The sequence below is a fragment of the Pristiophorus japonicus genome, chromosome 12 (genome assembly GCF_044704955.1).
Source record: "Pristiophorus japonicus isolate sPriJap1 chromosome 12, sPriJap1.hap1, whole genome shotgun sequence".
NCBI classification, from domain to species: Eukaryota; Metazoa; Chordata; class Chondrichthyes; family Pristiophoridae; genus Pristiophorus; species Pristiophorus japonicus.
This window is the reverse complement of record NC_091988.1, coordinates 195,567,096-195,586,197: the sequence shown is the minus strand read 5'-3', so window position 1 is coordinate 195,586,197 and position 19,102 is coordinate 195,567,096. Positions and strand designations below refer to the sequence as shown.

Below are 19,102 nucleotides of genomic sequence, written 5' to 3'. Positions count from 1 at the left end.
TCAAAGGTCAGCGGGCGACAAGTGAACAACGTACGCCGCCAATCTTGGCGGCAGTGGGCGGCAGGTCTCATTCTCGGCGGCAGAGGCGCTTGCCACTCAAGTGCCGCCGAGGATGGAGTCGGGCCCACGGAGGGTCGAAGACCTGAAAAAAATAAAAAATATAAAACCTATCCGAAGACCTTCAGGGGACCCCATGCAGGTAAGTCGCTGTGGAACTTTTGTTTTTTAAATGTTCACTTACCTTTTTTATAGGTTCTTCAGACTTAACGTCGGGGACAGACCAGTTTCCAGCCAGCAGTCCACCCCTGTTCTGCCTCTGTTCTGCCGCCGAGTCCCGCCCGCAGGAATCTGGGAGTTCGGCGGGAGGGCGGGAGGTCAGTTGCGCCACTCGGCCGTCCGCTGACGGGTGGCTCCTGGCAGCTCTCCCCTCCTGCCCGCTCCAGGCCACGTCCAAAGTGGCACTGGGCGGATCTTCAGGAGGAATGTCGGTGGGAGCGGGCAGTGAGCTGATGAATTTCGGCCCCATTATCTTACATCACAGAAGAAGACCATTTGGCCCATCTTTCCAGCTCTTTCAAAGAGCTATCCAATTAGTCCCAGTGCCCCTGCCCTTTCCCCATAGCCCTGAATATTTTTCCACTTCAAGTATTTATCTGATTCCCTTTTGAAAGTTATTATTGAATCTGCTTCCACCGCCCTTTCAGGCAGTGTATTCCAGATCATAACAAACTTGCTGCATATGAAAAAAGATTCTCCTCATCACGTTCTAAATCTGTGTCCCCTTACCTCTGGAAACAGTTTCTCTTCAATTACTCTTATCAAAACCCTTCATGATTTTAAACAACTCTAATAAATCTTCCCTTCACCTTCTCTGCTCTAAGAAGACTTTTGGGCATTGAAGTTCCCTTTCACCTTGGGGAACATAGGAAAAGGAGGAGGCCATTCAGCCCCTCGAGCCTGTGCCACCATTCAATGTGATTATGGCTGATCTGTGACCTAACTCACTCACCTTGGCTCCATATCCTTTAATTCCCATATTACAACAGTGACTACACTCCAAAAGTATTTAATTGGCTGTAAAGTGCTTTGAGACGGCCGCTGGTCATGAAAGGCGCTACATAAATGTAAGCCTTCCTTCCTTCCTTCCTTCCTTCCTTCCTTCCTTCCTTCTTTCTTTCCCTTTCTTTCTATCCCTTTCTTTCTTATACCAAGACTAACACAAATCTATCTATCTACAGTTTTTTTGTGGGAGAATTCCACACCTTTACCACCCTTTGTGTGAAGAAGTATTTCCTAGTTTCTCTCCTGAATGGCCTGGCTCTGATTTTAAAATTATGTCCTAGACTCCCCCAATAGAAAAAGTTTCTCTCGATCTACCCTATAAATTCTTTTCAAAATCCAAAAAAGCTCAATCAAAAAATTCCTTAATCTTCTATATCCCATAGAATGCAAGGCTAGTTTATCTAACCTCTCCTCATAATCTAATCGTTAAAGAACTGGTAACATTCAGGTGAATCTGCGCTGCACTCCTTCCAGGGCCAATATATCCTTTCGAAGATGTGGTGCCCAGAACTGCACACAGTGCTCCAGATCAATGTACCCTGTAAGTTGCGTGTCCGCGCAGCTACACAGCGCTCCAGGGATCCCGCGCAGCTGGCGTTTCAATAGAAAAAACGCTCACACACGGTATCTTGAACGGGCCGCGCATTCCTTAAAGGGGCTGCGCAGCCTGAAAAAAATTACAGGGAAGGTTACACCAGATTTGACCAAACCAGGACTTCATATAACTGTAGCAAACCTTCCCCACCCCCCCCACTTCATATTCCAGCCCTCTAGTTATAAAAGCTATCATCCCATTAGCCTTTGTGATTATTCTTTTAAGTGACTGCTACATTTTAATGATCTGTGTATATGGACCCCTAAATCCCTTTGCACCTCCACTATTCCCAACTTTTCACCATTTAAAAAATGCTCAGATCTATCCTGCTTTGGTCCAAAATGGATGATCTCATACTTACCTGCGTTGAAATCCATCCGCTCACTTAATCTATCAATGTCTCTTAGTATTTGTATGCATCTAGCTGCACTACTTACTATGCCATCTATCTTTATGTCATCGGCAAACTTGGATATATGGCTCTCTATTGTGTTATCTAAGCCGTTAAAAAATATAGTGAATATTTGAGGTCCCAGCACAGCTCCTTGTGAGACATCACTAGTCATTTTCTTCCAATTCAAATACAGACTCATTCTCTCTACTGCCTAACCAATATTCTAACCAGGTCAATAATTTGCTTTTAATTCCATGAGCTTTAATTTTAGCTAACAATCTCTTATGTAGAACCTTATCGAAGGCCTCTGGAAGTCCATATGAACTACATCCATAGACATTTCCCTGCCTACTACTTTAATTGCTTCCTCAAAAAATTCAATTACCTTCCGTGGCTAACTAAGGAAAACACAAAATGTTAGCATGCAAATAATTAGGAAGGCAAATGGAATGTTGGCCTTTATTGCAAGGGGGATGGAGTATAAAAGTCAGGAAGTCCTGCTACAACTGTACGGGGCGTTGGTGAGACCACACCTGAAGTACTGCATGCAGTTTTGGTCTCCTTATTTAAGGAGGGATATACCTGCATTGAAGAAGATTCACCAGGTTGATTCCTGAGATAAATTTACTAAAATTCCCTGGATTCTGGGGAGGTCCCAGCAGATTGGAAATGTAACGCCCCTATTTAAAAAAGGAGGCAGACAAAAAGCAGGAAACTATAGACCAGTTAGTCTAATGTCTGTTGTTGGGAAGATGTTGGAGTCCATTATTAAAGAAGCAGTAGCAGGACATTTGGAAAAGCAAAATTTGGTCAGGCAGAGTCAGCATGGATTTATGGAGAGGAAGTCATGTTTAACAAATTTGCTAGAATTCTTTGAGAATGTAACGAACAGGGTGGATAAAGGGGAACCAGTGGATGTAGTGTATTTAGATTTCCAGAAGGCATTTGATAAGGTGCCACATAAAAGATTACTGCACAAGATAAAAGATCACGGGGTTGGGAGTAATATATTAGCATGGATAGAGGATTGGCTAACGAACAGAAAACAGAGAGTAGGGATAAATGGTTTATTCTCAGGTTGGCAATCAGTAACCAGTGGTGTGCTGCAGGGAATAGTGCTGGGACCCCAACTATTTACAATCTATATTAACGATTTGGAGGAGGGGACTGAGTGTAACGTAGCCAAGTTAACTGATGATACAAAGATGGGAGGAAAAGCAATGTGTGAGGAGGACACACAAAATCTGCAAAAGGACATAGACAGGCTAAGTGAGAGGGCAAACATTTGGCAGATGGAGTATAATGTTGGAAAGTGTGAGGTCATGCACTTTGGCAGAAAAAAATCAAAGAGCATGTTATTATTTAAATGGAGAAAGATTGCAAAGTGCTGCAGTACAGCAACACCTGGGGGTACTTGTGCATGAAACACAAAAGGTTAGTATGCAGGTACAGCAAGTGATCAGGAAGGTCAATGGAATCTTGGCCTTTATTGCAAAGGAGATGGAATATAAAAGCAGGGAAGTCTTGCTACAGTTGTACAGGGTATTGGTGAGGCCTCACCTGGAATACTCAATGCAGTTTTGGTTTCCATATTTACGAAAGGATATACTTGCTTTGGAGGCAGTTCAGAGAAGGTTCACAAGGTTGATTCCAGAGTTAAGGGAGTTGACTTATGAGGAAAGGTTAAGTAGGTTGGGCCTCTACTCATTGGAATTTTGAAGAATGAGAGATGAGCTTATCGAAACGTATAAGATTATAAGGGGGCTTGGCAAGGTGGATACAGAGAGGATGTTTCCAGTCCATGAATCATAATTAGCTTCACTGAATTATTGGGTATATTATCCTCTTCCTCTACTGTGAAGACTGACGCAAAGTAATTATTCAACAAGTCTGCCATTTCCTTATTTTAATTTGCAATATTACCCACATCTGCTTTTAAAGGGCCCACATTATCTTTGACTATCTTTTTTCTTCTAACATCATTGCAAAAACTTTTTGTATTAATCTTGATATCCCTCGCAAGTTTATTTTCGCATTCCTTTTTGCAGCACCTACTATCTTTTTTGTCTTCCTTTGCTGTTCTTTATATCTCTCCCAGTTCCCTGCACCTACACTACTGTGTGCTCTTTCCTTTAGTATTATGTTATCTCACCACCATGGCTGTTTTATTTGTAGTCCTCTTGCCCCTTCGGGTATATACTGGCCCTGTATTAAGCGACCTCCCACTGTTCATCTGTAGTTTTACCCAATAACAGTTTTGATCGGTTTGCTGTTGTTGAGAGTAGATACAGAGAGAATGTCTCCATTTGTGGCGAAGAACATAACTAGAGGCCATCAATATAAGATAGTCACCAAGAAATCCAATAGGGAATTCAGAAGAAACTTCTTTACCCAGACAGTGGTGAGAATATGGAACCTGCTACCACAGGGAGTGGTTGAAGCGAATAGTATCGATGCATTTAAGGGGAGGCAAGACAAGCATATGAAGGAGAAGGGAATAGAAGATTATGCTGATAGACTTAGATGAGGAAAGATGGGAGGAGGCTCGAGTGAAGCATAAACGCCGGCATGGACTGGTTGGGCCGAACCACCTGTTTCTGTGCCGTATATCTTATCTCAGTCTCTGTCTCATCCCATTAAAGTTTGCCTTATCAAAATCTAGAATCTTCGTAACTGTTAAGCTTCTCCTTCTCAAGCCTAATTCGATCATATTATGATCACTGTTAGACAAATGTTCGCTTACTGTTAGATTATTATCTAGGACTGGCTCATTGCTCATTACTAAATCTAATATGTTCTGCCCTCTTGTTGGTTCTTGAACATATTGTTCCAGAAAATTATCTTGAATGCACTCAAGAAACTCACTATCTTTTTGACTTGAGCTTCTCTGCTCTTCTTAATCTAGATGAAAATTAAAGTCTCCCATTAAAACAACTCTGCTTTTGCTACAAGTCTCTCTAATCTTTTTTTTTATTCGTTCTGAGATGTGGGTGTCGCTGGCAAGGCCAACATTTATTGCCCATCCCAAATTGCCCTTGAGAAGGTGGTGGTGAGCCACCTTCTTGAACCGCTGCAGTCCATGTGGTGAAGGTGCTCCCACAGTGCTGTTAGAGAGGGTGTTCCATGATTTTGACCCAGTGACGATGAAGGAATAGCGATATATCTCCAAGTCAGGATGGTGTGTAACTAGGAGCTGATGGTGTTTCCCATGCACCTGCTGCTCTTGTCCTTCTAAGTGGTAGAGGTCGTGGGTTTGGGAGGTGCTGCCGAAGAAGCCATGGCAAGTTGTGGCAAGCCGTGGCAAGTTGTAGATGGTACACACTCTGAATTAATACTTTCTGCCACTTCACTGGTGCTATCAGGAGGCCTGTAGACAACTCCAATTACAGTTTTAACTCCTCTCTTCTTCTTCAACTCTAACCATAGAGTCCCCACTGATTGCTTTCCCTTACCTATATCCTCTCTTATTAAGAGGAGGTGCAAACCAGGACAGAGTGACAGTAACCCAACCTTGTGCTTCAAGGTTGGTGACAGACAGCACTAGTTGCACATTAGGGCGGGTAAATGGTGTGAAGTTACAGATCAACAATGATCCAAGTGATTGACGGAGCAGGCTCGAGGGGCCGAATGGCCTACTTCTGCTCCTATGTTTCTAGCCTGGCAGGGTTTCACTTGGCTGGAACTCTTGGTCTGGAAATGGTACGGGGTGATATGGAGCCATTGAAACTTATAGCACAGAGGGAGGCCATTTGGCCCATCATGCAACTTTACTAGAACAATTCAAAGCTGATCGCACTGCCCTACTCTCTCCACTTCATATATTTATCTGGTGTAGGAGATGGAGGAAGGGGAATAAACTGAATAAAAGTTCAAGTAATCCCTGTATTGTGTTAGACCATCCCAGAACCACCCCAATACTACCCTTGGCTATAGGTGGAGTTTGACTTTGGACAATGAGGAAAGTAGGGGGCAAGATGAGTTCAGGGCTCCCTCACCATCTGTAAAACAGGACAAGTGCCGTGGTGTAGTCATTATTGTCACGGTGGCACAATGCGTTGGAGCATAATACGGGTGTGGTATCATCATGGTTATGTTACTCGACTAATGATCTGGGCACGTGAGTTCAAATCTCACCTCAGCAGCTAGGGAATTTAAATTCTGTTAATTAAATAAAATGTAAAAAATCTGGAATAGAAAGCTTTGTATGCCAGAGACTTGAGCACATAATCCAGGCTGGCAGTACAATGCTGAGGTAGTGCTGCACTGTCAGAGGTGCCATCTTTCAGATGAGACGTTAAACCGAGGCCTTGTCTACCCTCTCAAGTGGATGCAAAAGATCCCAAGGCACTATTTCAAAGAAGAGCAGGGGAGTTCACCTAGTGCGCTGGGCAGTATTTATCCCTCAACCAACGTCACTAAAACATTATCATGTGGGAGCTTGTTTTGTGTAAATCAGCTGCCGCGTCTCCTACATTACAACAGTGACTACACTCCAAACAGTACTTCATTGGTTGTAAAGGGCTATGGGACGTTGTGAGGGGTGTTATATAAATGCAAAATCTTACTGGAGCTGCATCCACGCTTGACTACAGTCCCGAATGAGTTAAACACATTTACAGTTTCTGAACAGTAGAACAACTATGTTAACTGTACTGACTGGGCTCATTATATTGGCGCATTGACTTATCAGTAATATTCAGAGAGATTCAAGAGCAACTGATTCACATATTAAACACAGTCCAAATCTCACGACCTACAGCCTACGCGAATCTGGCAAATAATGCAAGTGTTCAGGTTTCTCATAGTCACCATACAGAGCACAGGCCTGGGAATTAGGAATGAGTAGGAGAGAGTAGGAATGGAGAGAGGTGCTCAAAGTAATGAAGGACTCTGAAACACTGGTTACCGTGAGGCAGAAATTATAGAGTTTGAAATGATCTGATTAAAGCCACCACAGGGCTTAATCCACATATATTGTGAGACTTGATAGATGATAGTGATTTTTTTTCTTTTTAAATCCCCTGAAAATGTACAGGTGCAAAATGTGAGAAAATATTACACATTCCATCACAAACCTCCGTCACTTTAAATGAATATTTAAAATTGCTCCAGCCTATCAGCAGGAGATCGGCTATGAAAAGAAAGGTTAAATGAAACAGCCGCGATTAATCCTTTATTTTAATATTGGGACAGGGCAGGGCCATTGTGCAGGACATGAGCAAGGTTGAGAAACGTAACAAGAAAAGAAAAGTTGAGACCTGCAATTAAAATCAGACCAAATATCCCCAGCGTCCAACAACAGAACACACAGTTCAATACCTGAGTCAGTAAATGCCGGGAAGCACCCTCCTAAAATGACTGATGTTATCCATCTTAATCACCTTCCTGGACAGTCTATTCCAAACATTCACCACCTTTTGTGTGCAGTAGTTCTATCTGATCGGTTCTTGGAATAGATTCATAGAATCATAGAATGGTTACAGCACGGAGGAAGGCCATTCGGCCCGTCGAGCCCGTGCCGATTCTCAGAGAGTTCCATGTGATGCACCAGGTTGGCACTACCCCACACCAGCAACATAAATCATCCCTGCAATGCCCAAGCCATTCCATTCGCACTCATCACCATTATGCAGGGTACCCTTATGTCTGACCATTCATTGCAACTCACTAAGACATTCAGTGAGACCATGGCTGATCTGCAATCTAACTCTATAGGGTTTGCCTCATATCCCTTAATACCTTTGGTTAACAAAAAACGGCAATCTCCGATTTAAAATTAACAGTTGATCAATTGCAGTTTGCTGAAGAGAGTTCCAAACTTCTACCGCCCTTTGTGTGTAGAAGTGTTTCTTGATTTCACTCCTAAAAGGTCTGGCTCTAATTTTTAGACTATGCCCCCCAGTCCTAGACTCCCCAACCGGCGGCAATAATTTCTCTCTGTATCCCTTAGATTTTTGAAGGCGACTCTGACAGTGAGAATCCCTCTTTAATATTCACTGCAAGTGCGCGTGCCACCCGGCATTGCATCTTATGACAGTACTCATTCCTCATTCTTATTCTGTACTCACAATCAAAGCGATGCCAGCTCCCGAATGCTGGAGTAAGGGGCAGGGGCTCAGGGCAGCCATTGCCATGTTATAGGCACCAAACGCTGTACCAACCAGAGAGAGGGTTCCCAGCAGCACCAAGGATCTGAGCAATGAGGGGGAGAGATATAAAAAAAACATCAGCTTGAACCTCGTCAACTTCTCATTGCGACATTCCCTGATGAGCTGTTTCTTCAAAACCAGTTATCATGCCAGACAATAGGGATGTCTGTGCTGACACAGATATCAATGTAGAACTTCCTTTTGTAATTACATAATCTTTGGATGTCTAATAGATAAACATAAGAAAATAAGAATTAGGAGCAGGAGTGGGCCATTCGGCCCCTCGAACCTCCTCCGCCATTCAATAAGATCATGGCTGATCTTTTATCTCAATTCCATTTTCCTGCACTATCCCCATATCCCTCGATTCCCTTAATATCCAAAAATCTATCAATCTCTGTCTTAAATATACTCAACTAAATATTCGCAGCCCTTTGGGCAAGGCAGCGGCACACAGCATAGCTTGTCAGGACAGAGCTTGAACCCACGACCTTAAGCGTTATTAACACCACGTTCTAACCATCTGAGCTAGCTGACCAGCACCATTAAAAAAAAACTAATTCTCTGGCACACTATACCACAGCAACGTAGGAGCTGACTGACTGAAGGAGACTGTTTCAGATTTCATGGTTTACACCCGATCTATCTTGTGTTCAGTGTCACCGGTCAGTCCTGAAAGTGAACCTTGTGTCCCCTACGATCTGGAGTGTACCTTTACTGCCCAATATCTAGTCAAACGTTAGCATGGCCCAGGGATCATAACATAGATGCCATATTGGATACCACAATCTCACACATGCCCCTCCGTGCACTGACCTGTCCTTTGGGAATATGGACTGAAAAATACCCTTAAGTGACAAGGACAATTGTAAACCAACCGATTCATTTTGCACAGAGTATTTGAATGAATAGCATATTGTTTTGCAGTGAGATATATTTATTTCCTATCGCTCCTCATTTGATGTAATATGATACATAGCTTTTCCATTTTCCAGGCAGAATCCACTCACAAACTTGCTGACCCAGGACTGGTTGGGTTGACAGCCCTTATTATTCCATGTTTATACCTCAGCCAGAATTCTCACTGCCTCGGAGTTCCCTCTCCAGAGAGAGAGATAAAAGAGAAAGATAAAAGGAGAAGAGAAAAAGAGCAAAAGAGAAAAAATAAAGAGAGAAAGAGATGAGAAAAAAGGGAGGAAGAGAGAAAGAGCAAAAGAGAAAGAGAAAAAGAGAAAAAGACATAGAGACAAAGAGAAAAAGAAAAGAAAAAGAGAGAAAGAGCTAGAGAAAGAAGATAGTTTTCTGACCCTCCCTTAACTGTATACCATGAGGATTGGGCCACCGACCTGCCAATTAAAGTTTTCACCTTGGACATCAAACCATCCCTTGGGATAGAAGCTCAGTGCACCTGCCTGTGCCTCCTTGTGTGCAGGAGACATGGGATATGATGAGTTTCCATAAAAGACCCTCTTTATGTTGCCTCGTCCAATGGAAACATTGTACAATGCACCTACTTTATAGCACGTTTTTTCATTAGAACTTTTTTTTTTACATGGCTCCAAAGTAGGTTCTCTAGAAAGTGTCTATTGCAAGTTCTGAACTGATCCTACAGTAAATGCAGATCACCGTGTACACGTCCTGCAGGCAATCCATCCACCAATGCTGCTTCAGCTCCCTTGGTGATATCACCCATTGACTGGATCTACTGCACTGGTTTTGATCACCTGAGGAGGTCGAATACTTTTTTCCCTTATTGGCACTGTTTTTTTTTGCCTCTCCCAGGAGATTACATGGATGTGGGGCAGGGGGGGGAGGGGGGGGGGCCAGGCGCGGTGGGTGGGGTAGGGATAAGGAAGTGTTTGGTCACAATGCTGCAGGGTGCGATTGGAAGCAGGTCGGGTAGGAAATTTGAAAAACTTCGGAGAGGGTCAGGAACCCGCCATCATCCCGCCCTCGCACACCTTTCCCTCGGGCACGTTTGCCAGTGACCCGAACGGCAGAGGCGGCCGAGATAATTGAGATCATTATGAGGTACTTGCCAGACCCTTAAACCTCTTTTTAACCCTACCGTTGAAATTTCCCTGGATGAGCATGGGAATCATGCAGCTTGGGAACCATGTCTAACCTGAGGCGGAAGTTGAGTGGCCATTGATCCAGCTGATTAGTGCACAGCATGAAATGTACAATAAAAACTCCCACCTCACAGCTGGTCACTTTACTAAGGCAGATGTTGTTGCTGAGTGCATTGTCAGCACAGATTTAGCTTTCCAGAGGTTGCAAGTTTTTCCAGCAAAGTTGGGATCCACTGTCACCTCATTGGTAGAACCTATCACACCATTGACAGATTGCTCTGTCATCTCTACTTGACCTGCCATCTATTACATCAGCATGGGTGCTGTTTATGCTGTCTCACCTTGGTCCTCAGAATCGGACACCATTAGCGCCAGGCACACCATCAGCACCAACAACACCTTGTCCTCAACCACCTGATACTGCACAGGACAGAGGGCATCAGCGCAGGGTTGCACCATGCCGGAGGCAATACCCCCAACACAGGGTATACAGGCAGAGGATGAGCTTCCTCAACATGACTGAGCCGCAGTGCCAAAGGAGGCTCAGGCTATTGCACCAGGTCATCGCAGACATTTTCAGATTGCTGGAGCAAGACCTGCTGCCCAGAGGAACGGGTGGACACGCCTTACCAGTGGCTGCCAAAGTCACCAGCGCCCTCAACTTCTTCACCTCAGGCTCCTTCCAGGGATCTGCAGCAGACATTTGCGGCATCTTGCAGTCGGCCACCCACAGATGCAACGCACAGGTCGCCGATGCCATGTTTCACAAGTCAGCCAATTATATCAACTTTGCCACTGATGAAGCCAGTGTTACTGATTGGATACTGGTCTTTACCGCTCTGGCTGGTTTCCCACGGGTGCAGGGCGTCATCGACGGCAACATGTGGCCATCAGGGCACCCCATCATCACCCAGGAGTGTTTATGAACCACAAGGGCTTCCACTCCCTCAATGTTCAGCTCATCTGCCACCATAGGACGATCATCGTGCCTGTGTGTGCCAAATTCCCTGGCAGCTGCCATGACTCTTTCGTCATGTGCCAGTCCACCCTCCCTCAGCTCTTCGCTCCTCCAAACAGACCTACTGGCTGGCTGCTTGGAGACAAGGGCTAATTACTTCAGACGTGGTTCATGACACCCTTGAGGAGGCCAAGTACTGAAGCCGAGGAGAGCTATAATGAAAGCCACATTTCCACCAGATTTGTCATAGAGCAGACAATAGGCATGCTGAAAATGCGCTTCAGATGCCTTTTCAGATCTGGAGGAGCCCTTCAGTACGCACCAGCCAAGGTCTCCAGAATCATCGTGGTCTGCTGCACACTGCACAACATAGCCGAGCAGCGAGGGTTAGCACTACATGAGGAGCAAGGCACTGAGCGCACAGCCTGTTCAGAGGAGCAGGAGCATCAGCTGGGAGTCAAGGAGGAGGAGCAGAAGGAACCAGCACCCGAGCACATTGCTGCCTGGGAGGCCAGGGATGGCCTCATCATGGCCAGATTTATTTAACTTCACGCATTACACCCATATGGCTGCCACATGCTATGCCATGCTATGGCACCACCCCACAGCAACACTATAAAGCATCCCTACAATGACCAAGCCATTCCGTTCACACTGACCACCATTGCTGGAGGTAACATTATGTCTCACCATTCAGCCCAACTCACTAAGCCACTTCGACAGTTGCAGACAAATTTGTCCTTGACTGAAAAGTGGAGAAAATAGATATTTTTATCTCTGACATCACAGTAACAGAAATTACGTGTGCTTCTACAAGGTGCTACCCCTGTGGCTTCAGCAGAGGTAGAGGCAGTCTGCCCGCTTCCCTACTGCGGCTGCATCGACATTTTTGGCGGACATCCTCTGGCTCTTGGGGCTTGTGATCGCCCCGCTAAAGTATGCTCCTCCTGCAACAGTGCAGGAGCAAACTCGACCATCACGATCCCAGGAGCCATCTGGGGCTCTGACTGAGGGGGGTGGGGGGTCAATCGGGGTGAAGTACGAGCATATTGAGAGGAGCCCCCACTTCCATGTCCCTCCCACCACCATCCCTCTCATGGGCCACCCGCACTTCCCTGCTAGCATGGAGCTGGAGAGCATCTTGGGCACAGCAGTGAGGCCATGAGGACCTGCGACTATGTTAACATCCCACTTAGAGAGGAGGTCTATGAGCGTCTGCCATCTATTCTCCAGAGACCTTTAGCTGCTCCATGCAGGTGGCCATCGTATCCATGGAAGAGCCGACAGTCGCCATCGCCTGCGACATGGTGCTCATGTTGGCGATGGACTCCTCCATTCTCTGCACATTTGCAGACATTGTAGTCGCAAAAGCCTCGTGCACTTCTTGCTGCACCTCCAGGATTGCCCTCTTTCTGGATGGCCCCTGAGGCTCAGCGTCTGCATGCAGTTGAGCAGAGCTGGGAGCATCCTGCACACCCTGTGAGGAGTCTCCACTGCTTTCCCTGTCTCTCCATCTGCTCTTGCTCACTTGTGACTTGTGAGACACCAAGTGACAACACTATCTCACGTAGGACCCACCGAGGTGTGTGTATCTGTGCTGGTACTGGGTGCGCTCATGTCTGGTGACGTTGCGTCCTCAGAGGCTGGAGGCTCCTCTGAGGAGTCGTCTTGCTCTTCCTCCTCGACAGTAAGGGTGGGGGGCGGGGGGGGGGGGGGGGTGTTGCTTTTGGTTAGGCTCTTGATGGACCTGTGGGAGAGCAAAGAGCTGAGTTAGATATGTCATATCAAGAATGGGTACAGATACCATTCTGCACATGGTGAACATTCACTGGCTGCTGACATCAGTCCCCATTGAGTGACTGTTGTAGCCATGTGGCTGTATGAGATGTCACCAGGTTGCTGAGATGTCCCCTTCACTGTCTCCCACCTCCAGCTGCTCTTCGACTCCTGACACTTCCAGGACGACCTCCTCCGCTGATGTTAAGATGGCCAATGATGGAGGGCCACCTCCGGTTCTCTCTCTCTCGCTCTTATTGTGGGCTCTCTTCTCCTGCAAGGAGGGAAAGAAGAGAAGTTTGAGTGAGAGTGATGGAATGAGTGTAAGGAATAGATGGGGTGCCAATGCCAAGTGGCATCCTTGTGTGTTGTTAGTTGGTATGATTGCATTAGGATGAGGGTGAGTGTGAGGGGTGGATGGTCAGATGGGAATGTGATAATAAAGATAGAGAGGGATGGGTGGATGTGATGGGTATGTTGGTGTGAGTAATGATGTGCAGGAGTAGGGTTGTGAAGGCAAGGTGATGGGGATGTGATGAGAGGCACAGCAGGATGAAGGTGAGTATTGTTTTGCACTAACCTTTCCTGATCTAATGAGACCATTGAAGTATTTGCGGCACTGCATCCAGGTCCTTCTGACAACATCCCTGCTGTTGACCTCCTCTGCTATTTGGAGCCAAGTTCCTTTGGTCTCCTGAGGTGGTCTCTTCCGCCCATCGGAAGGAAAGGGGACTTCCCTGCGTGCTCTCTCTCACTCCCTCCGTAAGCATATGGGGGAGTTATCTGCGAACCTGGGTGCAGCCCTCTGTCTCTGTGCAGTCATGTTCGCCACTCGTTGCAACACTCCAATATGCAGTGCAGTGCCTGCACACTCCGAGATGAACCTTCAAGTGCAATGTGGCCATGGCTTCTTTAAATATCCCGCTGAAGACGTGTCACTGATGACATCATCAGACCCGCACCATTTAATAGGGCCGGGTAAAGCGCAGGGCTGCCTTAATAGGCCCCGTTAACGGAATGTCGATCTCAAGAGCAGGATGGAATGAAGAATGGGGTCGTGACCCGTCACGGTGACAGTCGGGACCCGACCCGCCCAGGTACAGAAAATTCCAGCTACTATTTGTACTTGTGGGGGGAGTCCAATCTAGCGGACATAAATATAAACTAGTCATTAAAAAATCAAATAAGGAAAATCGTCTTTACCCAGAGAGTGGTGAGAGGGAGTGAATAGCATTGATGCCTTTAAGGGGAAGCTAGATAAGCGTATGAGGGAGAGAGGAGTGGAGGGCTATCCAGATAGGAGGAGATGAAGTAGGGTTGGAGGGGGACCGTGTAGAGCAGAAACACTGGCATGGGCCGAATGGCCTGTTTCTCTGCTGTACATTCCCTGTAATTCGATGTCCCAGCCACAGTGGTGTGGGGCAGGTTTGATGGACCAGCTGGTCTTTCCCATCAGTTTCGTACATTCAACGAATGAGACTGTCTTTCCAGTTTCTTCAATGAGAATACTGAAGTCCATGCCTAGCATAGTAGTTACTAACCCTCTGGGGTAGGAGTGGACAATTCACTGTTACAACCCCCGTGTCTGCTCCATTCACATACTGACTCCTGAAAAGGCATTTCCTGCTTTATTTCACCCCCCCGTCCCCCACTATAATTTGCTGCTTCCACCTGTTTGTAGACCTTGCATCTGTGCAGGAAAGGTGAGTCGTTACGCGGGCAGCGAGCGGTAAAAATGGATGTCTGCAGGTGCTTCCCTTATTCAGCAGTTTGGATGTGGAGGGAGGGAATAATAGGATTAACATGGAGAGATATTTTAAGGGCCCATGGAAAATGTGAGGTCACCTACATCAAAACATCCTGGAGTGATTGAGCAGGAAACAGAGCACATTGAGGTCACTGTGACCTACAAAGGCTTCTCCTTTTCAGGTTGCTAAACAACGTAAGCAGCAGCAAGGAACACAGAGCACTGACAGATAGGATATTAGTGAACCAGATTAGTGAACCATTCCAGTGGTTGCAAGGTTACCATTACTTGACACTCAATTCCAGATTTATTTAATTAACTGAATTTAAATTCCCCGGCTGCCTTAGAGTGATTGGAACTCATGTCTTGCAGATTATTAGTCCAGGCCTCTGGATTACTCATCATCATCATAGGCAGTCCCTTGGAATCGAGGAAGACTTGCTTCCACTTCTAAAGTGAGTTCTTTGGTGGCTGAACAGTCCAATACGAGAGCCACAGACTCTGTCACAGGTGGGACAGATAGGCGTTGCTGGAAGGGGTGGGTGGGACTGGTTTGCCACACGCTCTTTCCGCTGCCTGCGCTTGATTTCTGCATGCTCTCGGCATTGAGACTCGAGGTGCTCAGCGCCCTCTCGAATGCACTTCCTCCATTTAGGGCGATCTTCGGTCTGGATTACTAGTCCAGTAACATAACCACTATGCTAACTTTTCCATATCTTTCTAGTGCTTTCTCCCTCATCTGTTTATCTCGCTTCCCCTTAAATGAATCCATCCCTGTGGTAGTGAGTTCCACATTCTCACTACTCTCTGAATAAAGACATTTCTCTTGAATTCCTTATTGGATTGGCTGCTGCTTATACTTTTAGCTGCTTCACCTCTGTTAATGGATTTGCCTAAGAGTGCTTGTAACTGTTTACAGGATACAAGTATTTAAGAAAAACCAAAGCAGATGATAAGCAGAGGAAAAACTGACACTGAAAATGCTGACAATGGGGAGTGAGAGAGCTCGAGCTGACCGACTGACCACATCCAGGAAACTCTCCCAACAAACTTGAAATGTCCCTTTGCACAAACTTCTGTTCTCAACCAAGTTTGGGCACTTGAAAATAAGTTATATTGTGATGTGTAACAGTTAAACACTGCGTTTTAAAAAGCGTGCTGATAGGTAGGAATGGTTTTTATTTGTTCGAAAACTAGTTTTTATTTTTAATTTAAAGTGGCATTTAAAAAAATATATTTGTGTTGTAAATATCAAAATCTGGAACTAAATTTGCTAAGCTGAGGCCTATAAAGGCCAGCGGGAGTTCGTGGTCGGAGAGCTAGTCAGAGGAGGAGCGAGTTCCGGGGACGTCAAGGCCTACCGGTGCAGCTACAGGGAGAAGGCAAAAAGTAGAAAGAAATCGAAAGGCAACGTCACAGCCAAGGGGGTAAGTGATTGGCTGGTGATTGGTAAGTAGCTTTTCTTTTTCTTTCTTTATCAGTAAGTAACCTTTAGCATTGTTGTTACCCAATTAAGTTAATCCAAGAGTTAAGTCATGACAGGAGAGCTCGGATGCGTGTTATGCTCCTCCTGTACTATGTGGGAACTCAGGGACGCTTCCGGTGTCCCTGACGACTATGTGTGCAGGAAGTGCATCCGCCTGCAGATCCTGACGGACCGCATTGCGGCACTGGAGCTGCGGGTGGATGAACTCTGGAGCATCCACAATGCTGAGAATGACATCAATAGCACGTTTAGCGAATTGGTCACACCGCAGGTAAAGGGTACACAGCCAGATAGGGATTGGGTGACCAAAAGGAAGAGCAGTGCAAGGAAGGTAGTGCAGGGGTCCCCTGCGGTCATCCCTCTGCAAAACAGATACACCATTTTGGGTACTGTTGGGGGGGATGACTCATCAGAGGAAAGCAGCAGCAGCCAAGTTCATGACACCATTGGTGGCTCTGCTGCACAGGAGGGCAGGAAAAAGAGTGGTAGAGCGATAGTGATAGGGGATTCAATTGTAAGGGGAATAGATAGGCGTTTCTGCGGCCGCAACCGAGACTCCAGGATGATATGATGCCTCCCTGGTGCAAGGGTCAAGGATGTTTCGGAGCGGGTGCAGGACATTCTGAAAAGGGAGGGTGAACAGCCAGTTGTCGTGGTGCATATAGGTACCAACGATATAGGTAAAAAACGGGATGAGGTCCGACGTGAGGAATTTAGGGAGCTAGGAGCGAAATTAAAAAGTAGGACCTCAAAAGTAGTAATCTCAGGATTGCTACCAGTGCCACATGTTAGTCAGAGTAGGAATCACAGGATAGCTCAGATGAATACGTGGCTTGAGGAGTGGTGCAGAAGGGAGGGATTCAAATTTCTGGGGCATTGGAACCGGTTCTGGGGGAGGTGGGACCAGTACAAACCGGATGGTTTGCACCTGGGCAGGACCGGAACCAATGTCCGAGGGGGAGTGTTTGCTAGTGCTGTTGGGGAGGAGTTAAACTAATATGGCAGGGGGATGGGAACCTATGCAGGGAGACAGAGGGAAATAAAAGGGAGACAGAGGCATAAAAGAGAAAGGAGAATAGTAAAAGTGGAGGGCAGAGAAACCCCAGGCAAAAAACAAAAAGGGCCACATTACAGCAAAATTCTAAAGGGGCAAAGTGTGTTAAAAAGACAAGCCTGAAGACTCTGTCCCTCAATGCGAGGAGTATTCGGAATAAGGTGGACGAATTAACTGTGCAGATAGCAGTTAATGGATATGATGTAATTGGCATCATGGAGACATGGCTCCAGGGTGACCAAGGCTGGGAACTCAACATCCAGGGGTAGTCAACATTTAGGAAGGATAGACAGAAAGGAAAAGGAGGCGGGGTGGCGTTGCTGGTTAAAGAGGAAATTAATGCAATAGTAAGGAAGGGCATTGGCTTGGATGATGTGGAATCGGTATGGGTGGAGCTGCGGAATACCAAAGGGCAGAAAACGCTGGTGGGAGTTGTGTAAGGCCACCAAACAGTAGTAGTGAGGTTGGGGACAGCATCAAACAAGAAATAAGGGATGTGTGCAGTAAAGGTACAGCAGTTATCATGGGCGACTTTAATTTACATATAGATTGGGCTAACCAAACTGGGAGCAATGTGGTGGAGGAGGATTTCCTGGAGTATATTAGGGCTGGTTTTCTTGACCAATATGTCGAGGAACCAACTTGAGAGCTGACCATCCTAGACTGGGTGATGTGTAATGAGAAGGAACTAATTAGCAATCTTGTTGTGCGAGGCCCCTTGGGGAAGAATGACCATTATATGGTAGAATTCTTTATTAAGATGGAGAGTGACACAGTTAATTCAGAAACTAGGGTCCTGAACTTAAGGAAAGCTAACTTCGACGGTATGAGGCGTGAATTGGCTAGAATAGACTGGCAAATGATACTTAAAGGGTTGACGGTGGATAGGCAATGGCAAACATTTATAGATCACATGGATGAACTTCAACAATTGTACATCCCTGTCTGGAGTAAAAATAAAACAGGGAAGGTGGCTCAACCGTGGCTAACAAGGGAAATTAAGGATAGTGTTAGATCCAAGGAAGAGGCATATAAGTGGCCAGAAAAAGCAGCAAACCTGAGGACTGGGAGAAATTTAGAATTCAGCAGAGGAGGACAAAGGATTTAATTAGGAGGGGGAAAATAGAGTATGAGAGGAAGCTTGCTGGGAACATAAAAACTGACTGCAAAAGCTTCTATAGATATGTGAAGAGAAAAAGATTAGTGAAGACAAAGGTAGGTCCCTTGCAGTCGGATTCAGGTGAATTTATAATGGGGAACAAAGAAATGGCAGACCAATTGAACAAATATTTTGGTTCTGTCTTCACGAAGGAAGACACAAATAACCTTTCGGATGTACTAGGGGACAGTGGGTCTAGTGAGAAGGAGGAACTGAAGGATATTCTTATTAGGCGGGAAATATTGTTGGGGAAATTGATGGGATTGAAGGCCGATAAATCCCCGAGGCCTGATTGTCTGTATCCCAGAGAACTTAAGGAAGTGGTCCTAGAAATAGTGGATGCATTGGTGATCATTTTCCAACAGTCTATCGACTCTGGATCAGTTCCTATGGACTGGAGGGTAGCTAATGTAACATCACGTTTTTAAAAGGGAGGGAGAGAAAACGGGTAATTATAGACCGGTTAGCCTGACATTAGTAGTGGGGAAAATGTTGGAATCAATTATTAAGGATGAAAGGGCAGCACATTTGGAAAGCAGTGACAGGATCGGTCCAAGTCAGCATGAATTTATGAAAGGGAAATCATGCTTGACAAATCTTCTGGAATTTTTTGAGGATGTAACTAGTAGAGTGGACAGGGAGAACCAGTG

The 19,102-nt window shown here is 45.8% G+C and overlaps 1 protein-coding gene across 2 annotated transcripts in view; it reads right to left on the bottom strand.

The window, feature by feature from the left end:
* Positions 1-19,102, bottom strand: part of slc52a3-1 (solute carrier family 52 member 3-1) — a 48,488-nt gene that overhangs the window by 3,691 nt on the left and 25,695 nt on the right. For both annotated transcript variants that reach the window (XM_070895119.1, XM_070895120.1), the window contains one exon: positions 8,120-8,243. In XM_070895119.1, the coding sequence (XP_070751220.1) occupies positions 8,120-8,243 (124 nt within the window). The remainder of the gene's footprint in view (positions 1-8,119; positions 8,244-19,102) is intronic.